General features: G+C 40.2%; 1 protein-coding gene across 1 annotated transcript in view; it reads right to left on the minus strand.

The window, feature by feature from the left end:
• The window catches only part of trdmt1 (tRNA aspartic acid methyltransferase 1), a 62,702-nt gene that overhangs the window by 34,539 nt on the left and 11,475 nt on the right, over window positions 1-16,688 (minus strand). The window contains exons 4-7 of the mRNA XM_072378897.1: window positions 9,757-9,828; window positions 9,236-9,301; window positions 8,220-8,289; window positions 8,011-8,094 (exon numbers count right to left, since the gene is read on the minus strand). Of these exons, the coding sequence (XP_072234998.1) occupies window positions 8,011-8,094; window positions 8,220-8,289; window positions 9,236-9,301; window positions 9,757-9,828 (292 nt within the window). The remainder of the gene's footprint in view (window positions 1-8,010; window positions 8,095-8,219; window positions 8,290-9,235; window positions 9,302-9,756; window positions 9,829-16,688) is intronic.

Here is a 16,688-nt window from a genome sequence, read left to right on the forward strand (position 1 = left end):
TCCCCTTAATTGACACTTCCATATTGGATTTGATCAATCGGTCTTTGTTGACAGGATATGTACCTCAGACTTTTAAGGTTGCTGTAATTAAACCTTTACTTAAAAAACCTACTCTTGATTCAGAAGTGTTGGCTAATTATCGACCTATATCCAATCTCCCTTTTTTGTCTAAAGTTCTTGAAAAAATAGTAGCAGTTCAACTTTGTGATCATTTACATAGAAATAATCTGTTTGAAGAGTTTCAGTCAGGATTCAGAGTGCATCATAGCACAGAAACACAGAAACAGCACTGTCACAAGCCTGTCTTAAAGACATAAAGACCTGGATGACTCAGAACGGTCTGCTTTTAAATTCAGACAAAACTGAAGTTGTTCTCTTTGGACCTGAGCGCTTCAGGGAGAAATTGTCTAGTTATATAGTTACTCTAGATGGTATTTCCTTGGCTTCTAGTTCTACAGTGAGGAACCTTGGAGTTATTTTTGACCAGAATTTATCATTTGACGCACATATAAAACTGGTTTCTAGGACTGCCTTCTTTCACCTTCGGAATATTGCTAAAATCAGGAACATCCTGTCTCAGGGTGATGCAGAGAAACTAGTTCATGCATTTGTTACTTCAAGATTAGACTACTGTAATTCCTTATTATTGGGCTGTCCCACATATTCTCTGAAAAGCCTCCAGCTGATCCAAAATGCTGCAGCCAGAGTTCTGATGAGAACTAACAGGAGAGATCATGTTTATCCAGTTTTAGCTTCTCTTCATTGGCTCCCTGTTAAATTCAGAATAGAATTTAAGATTCTTCTCCTCACATACAAAGCTCTTAATGATTGAGCGCCATCATATCTTAAAGATATCATTGTAAGATATTTTCCTAACAGAGCACTTCGCTCCCAAACTGCAGGTTTACTTGTTGTTCCCAGAGTTTCTAAAAGTAGAATGGGAGGTAGAGCCTTCAGTTATCAGGCCCCGCTCTTGTGGAATAAGCTGCCAGTAAATGTTCGGGAAGCAGACACCCTTTCCACTTTTAAGATTCGGCTTAAAACTTTCCTTTTTGATAAAGCTTATAGTTAGGGATGGCTCAGGTAATCCTGAAACATCCAATAGTTAAGCTGCTATAGGCTTAGACTGCCGGGGGACCTCATCTGTCACACCTTTCCTCACTTTGCTGTCCCCCCCCCCCGTTTAATTTCTCAAATGATATTATGTACATGTGACATTATTGTGGTTATTAACTTGTGTTTCTCTGTTCCAACAGATATCCTTTGAATGGCGTTATGGTGTTTTCCCCCCCTCTTTTCTGTCTTCTCAAACCCCAGCTGGTCGAGGCGGATGGACACCCTTCCTGAGTCTGGTTCTGCCAGAGGTTTCTTCCTGTTAAAAGGGAGTCGTTCCTTTCCACAGTCGCCACAGGCACGCTCAGGATGGGAAATTGGACTGAAGACAAGTTTCGGTGCAATCTGTTGGTTTCCTTAGCTAGGATATTATTTTTTTGAATTGGCTCTATATGAATTAATTGGATTATGATTACAATGAATTGAATTCCAATTGGCTTGAATTGGACTATATTACTTAAGTGCCTTGAGATGACAATTGTTGTAATCTGGCACTATATAAATAAAATTGAATTGAATTGAATTAAATGAGTCTGTGATAGTCAGATCCCCAAATGTTCAAGACCCACACACACTGTTAAACCAGTTGTGACCAAGAGTGTCTTTTTCAAATGCCAAAACTGCAAGACTTTGAAGCCTTTTCTGTTCGGTTATTTTATGTTGACTAAAATATCTTTAATCAGAGCAGCCACTCACAGGCACTGTTAGGGCAACTTGAATGATTGCCTTCAGAGAGGGAAACTTGTCTGGGTCATGATCTGACTTGGTTTGGAGGTGTGTTTCTGAGTTTCAGGCTGGATGAGCAGGTTTCCTTGGTTACCAGGGCAGAGTCTGCTTGCTGCCTGCTGGCACACCTGTGCTTAATCTACAGTCATTAAGATCCAGACTTAAGGAGCAGCAGGAGCATCAGTCTTCGCCAGATCGTTGTACCATTTTCTGTGGTAATCAGGCCGCTTTACTCTTGCTCTAAGATTAAGCTGTTTCTGAGAAATCACCTTGATTCCTTCATTCCAGCGACGTCCCCTCTGAGATCCTGTCAGATTACCTGGTCACCACTCTCAGCCTACCTGCAAACAGTACCTTCATCGAACCCACCTCCATGTCCACTTACCACCTGCCTGCTCACCCGCTGTCTCTCCAGGAACACTTCCAGCCAATCAGACTCTGCCTCCCCCTTCAGGGGGAAAAAACAGTCTATTCAGTCTATGTGACTGTCTGAATCTTGGGGATTGTATACCCAACATAATTTGGGGTGAATATCTGGCCTATCTTTTCATAGCAAGAATGCTTCGGGCTGAACCTCTTCAGTTTTCATGTAAATGCTGTTGGGCTTTGCAAGTCCATCTAAGTGTGGTTTACTCAAGAAGTTATCAGATTTAGACCTGAATGCCTGGATTCCTTATTGTGGTACTGCATCTATACTTGAAAATCTTTATTAAAGTTCACCAACCATCCTATACATATAAGGAAATTTTTTTCAAGGACCTTGCACTGTTCAGTTCTGTGCCTGAATCGAATGTTGTCTCCAGCACAAAATCCAGAATTGTACTCCATTTATGCCTTTTCTTGGTATCTGGCTCTGGGATACTGTGGGTTTGGCACAGCGTATTGGTTCTTTCATGCATCTCCACCCCACCGGAGCAGAAATACGGAGATTGTTGGTCAGAAAATTAAAAGCTGCTGATCTACAGAAGGTAGAAGCGTCTATTCCACAACTTGAAATTAGACTGACAAACCTGACAAAGTTGCAAATGCTAACTATGTCACTGCTATCACCACACTGACTGATGCAATAAAAGGTGCTTTCCCCACTAAAGTGGACATGTGGCGGCTATAAAACAACAACCTGAAGAACCAGTAGATCCACCGTCTCACTGAAATTTTTGATCTTCATGGTGGTGTGACATGACCAGAGAACTTGGGTCAGACTCCAGGGCCTTGGGAGACTCACCTCTGTGACAGAATTATGAAGGGACTTCTTCCAGATATTGCTCAAGCAGTTAAACAGTTCTACGTGGGTTGTGCGGATGAGGCGCGTCTGTCTGATCTCAGACGTCATGCTCGCTATGGACAGCAACAATTGCAGCAGAGGAAGAAGGTAAAAGAAGAAAAGGTCGAGTTGCAAGAAAGAGGCTGATCTTATCATGTACAACACAATGGCAAGCTCGAGGCCAAGATTCAAGAGGTTGAGAATGCGGTAGAGGACGTGGGCATTTTCCACCTAAAGCGACCATTGTTTAATTTATGGAAAGTTTGGACATTGGCGACGGGACTGTCTGGAGGTTGTGAACCTGTGGAAGTCCAACGGAGCAGTTTTCTCTGTTAAATATTTGGCTTGGACCAAATCACAAGCCTTGTTTGCCTAATCATTTTTTCCCTCATTATGCAAAGTTAACACATGGGTTAGACCATGCCTCAAAAGCAGAGATGTTAGATGCTCTGACAAAATTTTGGTTAATAAAAGTTTTTTCATCCTATGGGCAAAAATACTGCCAAGCTTGCATGATCTCTGCCACTAACAATGCAACGTAAAGGGACATCAGTTCCCCAGGCAGCTCATCCACCACCCACTCGTCCATTTGACCACCTCATGCTGGATTTCATTGAACTCACACCTGCAAAGGGTAAGGAGTACTGTTTGGTTATGGTGGACATGTGGTCTAAATGAGTTGAAACATTCCCAGCGAAACATGCAAACATCTATGTTGTAACCAAGGCCCTACTGACAGAGATAATTCCCAGATGGGGCTTTCCAGGTAATATTCTGATCAGGGTTCACATTTTGTGAATGCAGCCTTGGATGAAGTAGGAGCCTTCCTGAGAATTGACATCAAGAGACACTGTGTATATCATCCACAGAGTGGGGGAGCGGTGGAAAGGGAAAATGGTACACTTAAAGCTAAATTGAGTGCTAAGTGCTGTGAGGAAACAGATTTGAATTGGATAGATGCACTTCCAATAGTGCTAACCTACATGAGAATGAGACAAAGAAACAGAGTAAAAATGAGTCCATATGAAATCTTGTTTGGACATCCTCCTGGACTAGGAATGGATCCAGGAAACATACCACTTCCAACCACATCACTTTGTGATGACGATATGTTACATTAACAGTAAACAATTGTCTGCGGTGTTGTCGCAAATCTCTCAACAGGTAAAAGCTGCTCTTCCTGATCCAGCTGAGGGCCCCCATCACAACTTTAAGCCAGGGGACTGGGTGATTGTTCGAGAATTCAGAAGGAAGGACTAGAGATCCAAAAGGTGGCAAGGACCATTCCAAGTGCTCCTGCCCACTCACACAGCTGTTAAGGTCTCAGAGCGAGCATCTTGGATTCACGCCAGCCACTGTAAAAAAGTTTCAGATCCTTTTGACAACTCTTCGCCATCTGTTCACCAACACCAGAGAGGAGACACGCAAGAAAGCCAAACAGCTGATTAATGGTCTTTTTGCCTCACTACCCATCAACACGCACACACACCTCTGCACATTGCACATAACTTGTTTCAGGTGAGGACTGCGATGGAACTCAGACCTTTAACCAGCATTTCGAAAAAGAAAACATTTGTGTTCTGAAAAATGTTTCTGGATTTGTATATCTTTGATTATGTTTACAGTTTTGATTCTTGCTCTAACATGCATTTCCCACAGCTTGCTTTTTGGTGGAGATAGCAAGCTCATATTTACTCACAAGCGTTCCTTACTGTCGAAGGGGCCTACAAATGTTTTACAACAACCATGGATTTCATATAATGTCTGGTATCAATTGCCAAAATATTCTGTTAAATCTGTGTCCAACCACTCTTGTGTTGTCTGCATTAGTGAGAAAATAGTAGTCAGGACATAGCACCAGACTCTTGAAAGTGTCTTTTTACTTTTTGCAGATTTGATTAATATTCTATGTCTCATATGGTTTTTAATAAGACTTTGCAACTGGACGGGCAGGTGTGCTCATATTTTGTTAGTATATGATATTCATATAGTGCCTGACCCTTTCACTTCTACCTCTCACTCTCGCTTTAAGCGTTCTGTAAAACCTCCTTTTGGCAGCTTTGATTTCACTGTTTGGATTGATAGTATTGGTGTCCCCAGATGTGTCCCGGATGGGTATAAAGTATAAAGTGAGTAGTATAAAGCTAGAAACAAAATAGCTGCAGGTTTTGAATCAATTTTCTTGTGGCCTACGATTAATAAAAATGTGGATCAATTATCTTTATTACAACCAGCAGAGATTTATTAATTATACTTATGATGCACTTGAAGGTTTGGCTGAACAATTAGCTCCAACATCTCTTATGAGATGGCAGAATAAGTTAGTCTTAGACATGTTACTGGCTGAGCATGGAGGTGTTTGTGCCCTTATGGATAGATAATTGCTGTACTTTCAAACCAAATAATACTTCCTCAGATGGTTCTGTAACAAGAGCTTTGGAAGGTCAGAAAACTCAGGTGTGGATACTTTCCATATGGATTGGTTTGATTCTGTTTGGAAAGCCTCGATTCTTTCACTTATTATGGGCATCCTTACTGGGTTATCCATATTAGCACTGTGTGGTTGCTGCATCATACCTTGTCTTAGAGGTCTTGTGCGAATGATAGATAAGGCTGTATCCCATCAAATGGTATGGTTTGGTTTAGATTCACATCTCTTGCTTGATCCTTATATCTCTGAGGATACTTCTGATAGTGATGGTTAATTACTTTCCTGTTATCTATTTATTGTCTCTGTTGATGAAGATGTGTTTTGATTTTTTTTTTTTTAATTAACACAATTGATGTTTGTCATGGATGTTACATTGACTTTTTAGTTAAATAACTTTATTTTTTTGTTTTGAGTGATCCCAATGTGTACATTGAAGCACACTATTTCATAACAAACAAACAAAGAACCCTTAAAAGTCCTATAACAATATTCTAAGTACTATATCAGACTATAATGGTGAAACACACCAACTGAAATTTCAACTTCTGCAGGCTTATCAGCTATTATGCAAGTAGAGGTGAGAATGCTCAGGTATTTGGAGGTGAGATGGGCGTCATCAGCCTTTTGAAATTATAACTTCTGTAGGCTCATCAGCTATTATGTAAGTAGAGGTGAGAATGCTGACCATTGATGACAATACTACTCTTCCTGCTCTTGATGGGGGCATTGTTTTCTTCTTCACTTTCGTCGTTGTAGAGTAGTTAGTGGTAACCTTCACGTAGCAGCGACACCTCTATGATGGAGAAGATTGCAACAACTGGCGCATCGACCACTATATATTGCCGGCACAACACCGTGACATCATTGCGTGAACCATCGTGGCAACCATACTGGGGCCTTTAGAGGTTGAGTTCGCAACTGAAAAACTGTTGTCCACTTTTGTGTAACACTCTGTCTTTGTGTACATAAGTAAGTCATGAATTTGAAACTCCTGCAGAGTTGACACTCTCCTTCATGTAGTACAAATTAAATTTTGGAAATGTTGATGCGGTCTCACTCTACTTGTTAATATAAATTTCCTCCAAAAACTGCAGATGTATAATGCTAAAAACAAACAAATAAAAACAAAGCCTGCAGAAGTTGAATGAGCTGTGCTGCAGCCATGCGTGTGGATGAAGTCATCCCAGTAGAGATGTGTGTTGAATTCCCTCCGTTAGCTCTCCTATAGCTGCAAGTAACATAACATAACAGTAGCTATGTACTAACAGAGTAATAGTACGCGTTCGTTCATTAATTCGTCTTAAAGTATTGGTGAAATAAAGACAGATAATGCCTTATTTAGAGGTTGCATCGCCTTTGCCCCCTTCACTCCGTTATATGGATCGCAAGTCATCTAAATAGCTTCCGAAGGACGCCAACTTTCGCCAAACTGTTCTCGGTGAGTAGATAAACGTATTTCATGCCAGAAATAAGGTCTAGGTTTAAAAATACCGGAGTTCCCCTTTAACATACAACAGCCAATGATTTTAAGGTTGCATTTTGGCCAGTGCCTTCCATCTCTTTTCCTCTTCATGTGTACTGTGTGGAAGCAAAAGCCAATGGTCACTGCTACATGGACAACACAAAAACTTCAAATGCTAAAATAATTGTGCCTTGGCCAAAGATTCTTCATTATTCTAAACCATGCCATTTCAACAAGCATGCCTCACAGCTGATTCTTCTGAAACCAACTTTGCTCTGCAACAAACCTATTATTACTTTGCTCAAACAATTTATTGATTCAACTACGTGAATTAGCTCAAAATAACTTTAATGTCACTCGATAAACTTTTGTCCAACTCTGCAACTGTAGAAAAATGCATTAGTAATGCAAACACATTACTTATAGCAGATCTTTAGGTGAATTTTAAGGGTTCCTAAGGACTTTGTGGATCTTAGAGTCTGAATTTGCAGTGCATCCAGTCATGAGCAATTTTGAAAATTTGTGCAAAATACATATATACATACATAGAAATTATTCAAAAACAATTTAATTTTATGTGAGACTATGTCTCTTGGCTGGCCTGGGAACGCCACTCGGAAAAGTGGTAGATGATGAATGGATGGCAATTAAATTTTTTTATTTTTTGTTTTACTCCTGCCAGACTCATGAACCTGCATGTCTTCCTCGACTTTTTCTGCCTCCTATGTCTGTCAAATCTTGATGTGAAAAAAAACTTGATGTGTCACCATGAAAATTCTCTAAAAAAATGTTTAAAATTTTACTAAAATGTCATTACTATGTGTTAACTGTTGGAGTATATCATCTTTATCTGTAGATACATTTTAAAAGATTGTCCAAAACTATACATTCTTGACTATACCTAGGTTTTTAAGCTGAATAGCATTTCCAGGCTAATAAGATAAAGATAAAAATACTTTTTGGCATCATAAAATATCTATAATTTTCTTTAATATGTTTTATTATAAACCTCACCTTTGAACTTGTCTGGGTGCTCAAGTTTTCTGCTGAAATCAGAGCAATCAGGAAATAACGCAGTCTCGAATTTGGGATCCCAACCTACATAATGAATATTATAATGAGATAAATATCTTACCTTGAAATATCTTTACTTTTCCATGAAAGTTATATGGATTAATTTCAAATGTGTATGAAAAAAATTATAATATAGACATCGTTCCTACACTTGTGGGTGAGACCATGACCTCCTGGAAAGTGTAACCACAGTCGATGAGCGTCTTTATCAATAGGGTCCTAGAGTACAGAAGTATAAAATAAGGATGGTTAATATTCAAATGAAATGTGATCACAAATTAAGTACATCCTCACAGACTGATAATAATTACCAATAATTATAAAAGATAATTCCAGTGACACACCTAATTAAAATAAATTGTGAAAAATGTGGAACTCTTTTTGACTTGGATTTTTAAATTCTGAATAATACAGTCTAGCATCATTAATTAAAAAACAAAAAAAAAAACAATTTTTCCATAAGCAGCTCTGGGGGCTACCAAACACAGAGCAAACCTTCATTATCAGTTTGTACAGTTTCTTTGATTCACTCGCTGATGCTGCTTCCGCATTAAACAGTATGTTTAATAATAAATAAACAGATGTTTTTTTTATTCTATTGTGCAACAATAAACAGATTTATACATGATCAAATCTTTAAATTTAATGTACAACTTTTATAAAGTGATTAATGAAACAATCCAAAAATATTGTCCATGTGTGTAAAATGGGGATTGTGTGGATCTCTGTGTAAAGATTTCAGGTGCAAATCAAAGAGTATGTATGTCTCTTTGTGCTGCTTGCAAATTTATCAAAATATCCACACTTCCACGCATATGGTAGATTTGGACAGCAAAGCCTGTGAAGTGGTAGTTTAAAAGTTAAATGTATTTGGTTCAGTTTGGTGTTTCCTTTCAAGTAAAGTTGGTTTAACAAATTAGTTAATCCACCTGTGGTCCTACAAAATGTTCAAATAGTTTCAGCAACCACCCTTTATTTGATTCTTTTTTATTTATGGTCCCATAAAATAATTGCTTTCTCCAGCTAAAAGAAGAGTAAAAGAATTGGAAATCCAATTTATTTCAAAAGATATATATATAAGTGAAGCAAGTAAACATCTTTATGCTACCAGAATACATTTATACTCATTTGTGGATGCGCTTTTCATTATTGTTACCATCATTACCTGGCAGAGGATTTCTCAAAACCTTTCACATTCTCCAGGACAATGAAGCGGGGGAGCTTGCACAGCCTATCCACACATTGCAATATGCAAGTTGGGAAAAAGGAATGACAAGATTCAATGCTCAGCTGTGTTTTGAATCTATTTTACATAGGTGCGAGACGCATGCTACTACAGGGTGTCTACAGTCCATAAATGATTAATAAACAAACTCATAAACAAAACACATGTAAGGAGAAAATAGGTGCAGTACATTTATTCTTCAGTACATTCTAAATTGCTGAGATAAAAACCGTATTTTTAAAATGCAATATTGCATTGTTCTGAATTGATATTATAATAGGAAGCTGCCTCATGTATCTACCAGCATAAACCAGTAAAAACAGTAACCGGTGACTAAATATTCACACACAGTCAAAGTTGTACACTCAAAAAGCAACATAAAAATGCACTCTTTAGATTTCACAATAACATAGTTTCATCAGGCTGACATATTGGTAATAAACTTGTTTGGAATTAAATACCTTGGTAAAATATCAAGGATGTAGAGGAAGCTCTTTGTTCTGTTATCAGCAATGTCACCTTGAAGCCCTATTCTGCAGAGAGGAAAAGATGGTTAAAAAATAGTTAATGAAGTACATTTAATAAGGTTATCTGTAAAAAGTAAACAAAACTAATTTAACAGCAAGTATGAGGAATGTTGTAACACGGAGCTTGTCAAACTTTAGGTTGGTCAAGACCTGTAGTTTCATTAGGACGATTATTTAGGACGATCTGTTGGCAGAAGTGGAATGCAACATTATAAAGCCTTGAGTCTTGTTCATGGTCTGCATGACATTAATATTAATCATGGACGATCACATCAGGCGTCTAAGATCGAGGCTGGAAGAGCACCCATCGAGCCTGTTTCATTAGTTAGTTTTTTTAACATGATTCTGTTGAACCACAATTCAAAAGCAATGTCTGTCTTCATTGGTTAATTTTCAGAAATTTTTTATTTATTATTACTTTGGTCAGTTTCAAGTTATCTCAGTAACCATTGTGGGATTTTCTTTCATTAACAAAGTAGTACCAACATTTTTGTCCACGTATGTACATGATGTAAATCTGCAAAAGCTGTATGGAGGTGTGTTAAGGTGCGTTTTCGGCACAACACAGGATCACTACTTATTCTTCTTTGCTACATTGAATACTGTGCATCACTCTCAGTGTGTTAACACTGAGTTATTGGTATGTTCCTAATAAAGATATAGCTCCCCGAATTTTGGGGGATTTAATGACTTTAATATACACAAAATGTTTAAATATAGAAATAAATGGTACATGTGCATTACTATGAGTTATGCTGTGCACATCTCTGGTTTTGTCCATTACTGTTCATAAGAAAGCATAGTTTAGTAGCATCTGTTGCTAGTTTAGTTTATCCAATCCAATCCAATTCTCTTTATTTATATAGCACAAATCTAAGATGAACACAAGGTTCCCAAAGTGCTGCACAGAAAAATAAAAATGTGGTCAAACTTGTGGTCAAACTTTCTGATGCCAGTTAAAATACGTGCAGCAGCATTCTGTACTAATTGCAGACGAGCAATGGAGGATGCACTAGCCCCGAAATAAAGTGCGTCGCAATAATCGAGCGGGAGGTCACAAAGACATGGATCACTGTCTCAAAAAGACGTCCTTCAATGATTGGTTTAATTTTTTTCAGTTTTTTTAGCTGGAAAAATCTTGATTTTACCACCGCTGTGATCTGGCTGTCAAACTTTAGTTCTGTGTCCAATTTGACTTCTAAGTTGTTCACAATTGTCTTGTGATATTGTGCTAAAGAAGCCAGCTCAACAAGGGGGTCATGGAGGTGCCACTAAAGACCATGACTTCTGTCTTTTTTTCACTGAAATTTAAGAGTCTAAGAGTGGCTTGACAGAGGAGTCCGATTTTGTGGGGGGACGTTGATCTGGGTGTCTGCACAGCAGTGAAAAGAGATGCAGTGTTTCTTTAGGATAGAACCAAGGGGTAATAAATTTAGGGAGAACATGAGAGGGGAGCAGTGGAGGACACAGAATCGGGAAGGGTGACACAGAAGGTTCGATTTGACAGGTAGGATCTAAACTACTTAAGCGCTTTGCTGCTGATGCCCACCCACTGCTCCAAGCGAGTGATCAGAATGTTGTGGCCCACTGTATCAAATGCTGCAGTTAAATCTAAAAGTACAAGAACAACACATTGACCAGAGTCAGTGGGTAAAAAGATGCCATTAAAAACTCTTTAAAAGTGCTGATTCGGTGCTGTGCAAAATAAAACCAGATTGGAAAATCTCAAGAATATTATATTAATTTAATAAAATCCATGAGCTGACAGAAAAAAACAATCTTTTCTAGGATTTTAGCCTGGAAAGGCACTTTAGAGATAGACCTGAAATTTGTCAGCACATTGGGAAAGTCGTGAAGGGATGATATCAGCGGGAGAACCTGAGGGTTTCAAATGTTTAACAATATCCTGAACAAAAATATCCTTTATCAAAAAAAATTTGAAGGACATTTTCACACATTATAGGGGAGGGCTCAAGGCCGACAGCCTGTGGTGCATTTAGTGCAGTTTAGTGAGTTTATGACTTTAAACAACACACAGGGCTGGTGGCTGTTTATAATAACAATATCAGAAAAACATTTTCTTTTGGACTCTGTGATGGATGGAGGAGTCTCAAGGTTCTACTGCCAGGTCATTAGTGTTAATGGCTGGCACCTGGCTGGGTGTGGCCACCAGGTCAGAGCAGAAAAGCTCAGCTCTGGGAAGCCACACAGAGAGGAGATTTGCACTCTGGCCATGTTGGACCTCCAGCACAACCAGTGTTTTTTTTTTGGGGGGGGGGGCTTTTGTTTCTTTGTTTAGTTGTTTGGGTTTAGATTTTTGTACACACTCACTCATAATAAACACCCACATCCACGCCGCACTACATACTGACGACTCATCACATCTTTTTCTGAGTTTATCAATAAATTATTTTTGTTAAGCTCAAAGCCATGCATGATCTCCACCTTTTTGTTCAGGTTCCTGGAACACGGAACATGACAGCCTCTTTCACGGTGCACTGGCTGTTTCGTTTAGCCAGGGCTCTGATAAGGTTTTTTGCTGTCTGGTTTTCTGTGGAGCTGCAATTTCTATGGCAGTTTGACAGGTGTCAAGAAAACATGAATTTAGAGCTTCTGTACCGCCTTCCCCCGAAACAGGAATGACCCATTTTGTTCAAAAACAGCCAAGAAGTGAGCAGCAGTGGAGGGGTTAATAATCTGACGAAGAAATAATCACAGATCAGCCAGGAACACAGAAAATTCAGTTAAAAAGTCTTAACGGCACACAGCACTGTATTAGAAAGCCCAAGTTCAAACAAACTCAAAACACAAACTGTTCAAAACTGGTGAAGGAGGATGGCAGCGATATTTGTTTACATTTAAAGTCACTCTTAAAAACACCCATCAAGTACCAGTTTGGTGAAGGCACTGGACTCACCAACACTCAGCCAAGTCTCAGAAATAAAAAGGAAATCCAGTTCCCGTGATTTAAAGATAAAAGATTTATTAGCAATAGATCTGGCATTTACCAGGCCAAACCTAGCAGGAGCTGGTGGTTCCAGGAGAACAGCGAACAGTGCTGCCCGGCTCAGAGACCGCAGGTTGCCCAGTTTCACTCCGCGCCAGAGGAGAGAAGGAGAGCAGAGTCCATGGTGATTGAACAGTGAATATTGAACATGATTAATAATTAATAAAGAGTTATCTCTATCTCTGCCTAAGATGGCAGGAAAATGGTGTATCATGGTAGAAAGAGAGTGTGTTGTAAAAGGACAGTGTGGCCGCATCGATCAGTACTTTTTAAGAAGTCAATCGAGTAAGTCAGATGAAGTCCAGCGACAGGTAGAAAACCACAGCCCGAAGGATATCAATAACACAACTACAGAGTTGGAGGAGGAGGTTCTAAGAAGGGATGCAGCTGATACAGAGGTGAATATATCAGTTAGAGAGAGAAATATGGAGCAGAATGACAGAGTTAAGTGGCCTAGGGCAGATAGCAACAAAGAATGGAAGGCAGTCAATAGATATTTGTCGATAATATTAGGAAGGTTAGGAGGGAATGCAAGCAATAGGCTAAAGAAGATGGGAGATATAATTTACTCCTATGGTTTAGAAAGATTTGGGGTGCAAGATAAAAAGAGGGTTGAAAGAGAATATTTAGTTAAGTCTAGGCGGCAAAGACAGATGGAGAAATTGGTTAAGGAAAGAATAAGAGCTGAAGAAGTGGAGAAGAGCTACAGAGGAAGAGAGGGAGGGAATTAATGTTTTGCAGGAAGAATTACTCAGAAGGGTTGAATATCTTAGGAAAAAAAGAGGAAGAAAGAAAGAATATGTAAGGACTGCGTTTTACAGGGACCCGTTCGAGTTGGTTAAAGGGTGTTAAACCAGGAAAAGGGAGGGCAGCTTAAAGCAACAAAGTCAGAAGTTGAAGAGTGTTTAAGAAATACATATTCAGATCTTGAGCAGTATAGAGTAGTAGGCCTTACATCTGATATGCCACCATTAGGAGAGATAGCTCATAAGATGGATGTTAGACAACCTAGGTGGAAGGAGGTTGAAGGCGTGCAAAGGCTTTGTCGACCTGTGGGCCAAATAGAGTTCCCTACTGGGTTTATAAAAGTACACCTGATATCCTAAAGTTTTTGTGGAGGCAATTAAGAATAGTTTGGGAGAAACAGTTTATCCCTAGAGCATGGCGTAGGGCAGGAGGCATTCTTATTCAAAAGGAGAAAGAGTCCTCGGACCTGAGTCGGTTCGAGATGAATGTTGAGGGGCAGATTATCTTTGGTGTAGTTGCACAGAGATTAGCTAGTTACTTAAAAAGGAATATCTTAATAGATACTAGTGTGCAGAAGGCAGGAATACCAGGTTTCGCAGGGTGTTTAGAGCACACAAGCATGATTTGGCATCAGATTCAGACAGCCAAGATTGAGAAAAAAAGACTTGCATGTTATATTTCTGGATCTAGCAAATTCATTTGGTACAGTGCCACAAAGCCTTATTTGAAAGCATTTGATTATTTTAGAGCGCCTGTAGTAGTTGTTAACTTCGTAAGAGCATATGTCTAGGATATTAGACTGTCACTATGTACAGCAGGTTTCACAACAGGTTGACAGAGGTTAGAAATGGGCATTATGGCAGGGTGTACGATTTCTCCGTTAGCATTTACAATGGCAATGGAGATATTTACTAGAGTGTCCATATGGGTTGTATGTGGAGAGAGACATCAGGATGGCATGCGTCTTACATCAATTACGGCCTACATGGATGATATGACGGTAGTGACTACAACAGTGCCATGTATGAAGAGAATACTTAAAGGGGAACTCCGGTATTTTTAAACTTAGACCTTATTTCTGGCATGAAATACATTTATATACTTACCGAGAACAGTTTGGCGAAAGTCGGCATCCTTTCGGAAGCTATTTAGATAACTCGTGATCGGCGTATATCCATATAATGGAGTGAATGGGTCAGGGACGATGCAGCCTCTAAATAAGGCATTATCTGTCTTTATTTCACTTTACTTTAAGAAGGATGAATGAACGAACGTTTACTATAGCTCTGTTAGCTCATAGGTGCTGTTATGTAGCTACTTGCGGCTATAGGAGAGCTAACAGAGGGATTTCTACACAGGCACTCTACTGGGACAACTTCATTGTCACATGTTCCTTGAATGGAGCTTAATGATATAAGGTAGCCCACATCCATTTACACCTACTTATATTTTTTGCTACAATTGCTAGATATGCTAAACCTATTTCTGTTAACTCCCCCAAGGGTCTACACCACAGATTCTAAAAGGATCTGGACCCAAAGTAATGCCAATCCAGACCAGCTCATACATTATATTAGGAATGCATTTGTACAATGCAATGAACTGTATGTTTACCACATTAAAAACTTTTTTTGTTCTTATTTTTTTATTCTTATTAATAGGTTTTGGTCACATTGAACCTGTTTTAGATGTTTATTGGCCACGGTGTAACCTGATTAAAATGTAACTATGGTAACACAGCCAGCCAGCACACGTATGTTAGCAAGTCAGCAACATTAGCAAGTCAGCCAAGAGCGAAAAGACGAGAGTGAGAGAGCAGCGTCCAGTATGAGGCTGATGTTTATTTTTGCTCCGAGACAGCTGGAGTAGTAAAGAGTGGAACTGTTAAACGCTACTATGAGTCGAAGCACAGTTATTATGATAAACAATATCCACAAACTGATGCGAGAACAACAACACTTTGGGAAGTTAAAAATGTCCTATGAACCAATGAACAAGTTGTAGTGAGATCGATGACACAGCAAGAGAAAGTTACTGAGGCTTCTCTCCGAGTGGCCTGGGTGCTAGGAAAAAATATGAAACCGCTTTCAGATGCAGACGTAATTAAGTGTTGTTTAAATAAGGCAGCTGAAGCGTTCTTTGAGGGAAAGAAGAAACAATTGATTTCTGAGCAATTCAGAAATATTTCCCTGTTCAATGATACTTCCACCAGGAGGACAGAGCTGCTGACTGATGACCCATCCATCCATCCATCCATCATCTGCCGCTTATCCGCGGGTCGGGTCGCGGGGGCAGCAGCTTGAGCAGAGAAACCCAGACGTCCCTGTCCCCGACCACTTCCTCCAGCTCTTCCGGGGGGACCCGAGGCGTTCCCAGGCCAGCAGAGAGACATAGTCTCTCCAACGTGTCCTGGGTCTTCCCCGGGGTCTCCTCCCAGTGGGATGTGCCCGGAACACCTCACCAGGGAGGTGTCCAGGGGGCATCCTAACCAGATGCCCGAGCCACCTCATCTGACTACTCTCAATGCGGAGGAGCAGCAGTTCTACTCCGAGCCCCTCCCGGATGACTGAGCTTCTCACCCTATTTCTAAGGGAGAGCCCAGACACCCTGCGGAGGAAACCAATTTCGGCCGCTTGTATTCGCGATCTTGTTCTTTCGGTCACTACCCACAACTCGTGACCATAGGTGAGGATGGGAACGTAGATTGACCAGTAAATAGAGAGCTTCGCCTTCTGGCTCAGCTCCTTCTTCACAACGACGGGTCGGTGCAGAGCCCGCAACACTGCAAACGCCGCACCGATCCGCCCGTCAATCTCACGTTCCATTCGTCCCTCACTCGTGAACAAGACCCCAAGATACTTGAACTCCTCCACTTGGGGAAGGATCTCATTCCCGACCCGGAGAGAGCATTCCACCCTCTTCCGGCTGAGAACCATAGTCTCGGATTTGGAGGCGCTGATTCTCATCCCAGCCGCTTCACACTCGGCTGCGAATCGCTCCAGTGAGAGCTGAAGGTCACGGCTTGACGATGCTAACAGAACCACATCATCCGCAAAAAGCAGAGACCCGATTCTGAGGTCGCCAGATTGGACACCCTCAACGCCCTGGCTCC

The sequence above is a fragment of the Leuresthes tenuis genome, unplaced genomic scaffold, assembly GCF_036924035.1.
Source record: "Leuresthes tenuis unplaced genomic scaffold, fLeuTen1.0.hap1 SCAF_24, whole genome shotgun sequence".
NCBI classification, from domain to species: Eukaryota; Metazoa; Chordata; class Actinopteri; order Atheriniformes; family Atherinopsidae; genus Leuresthes; species Leuresthes tenuis.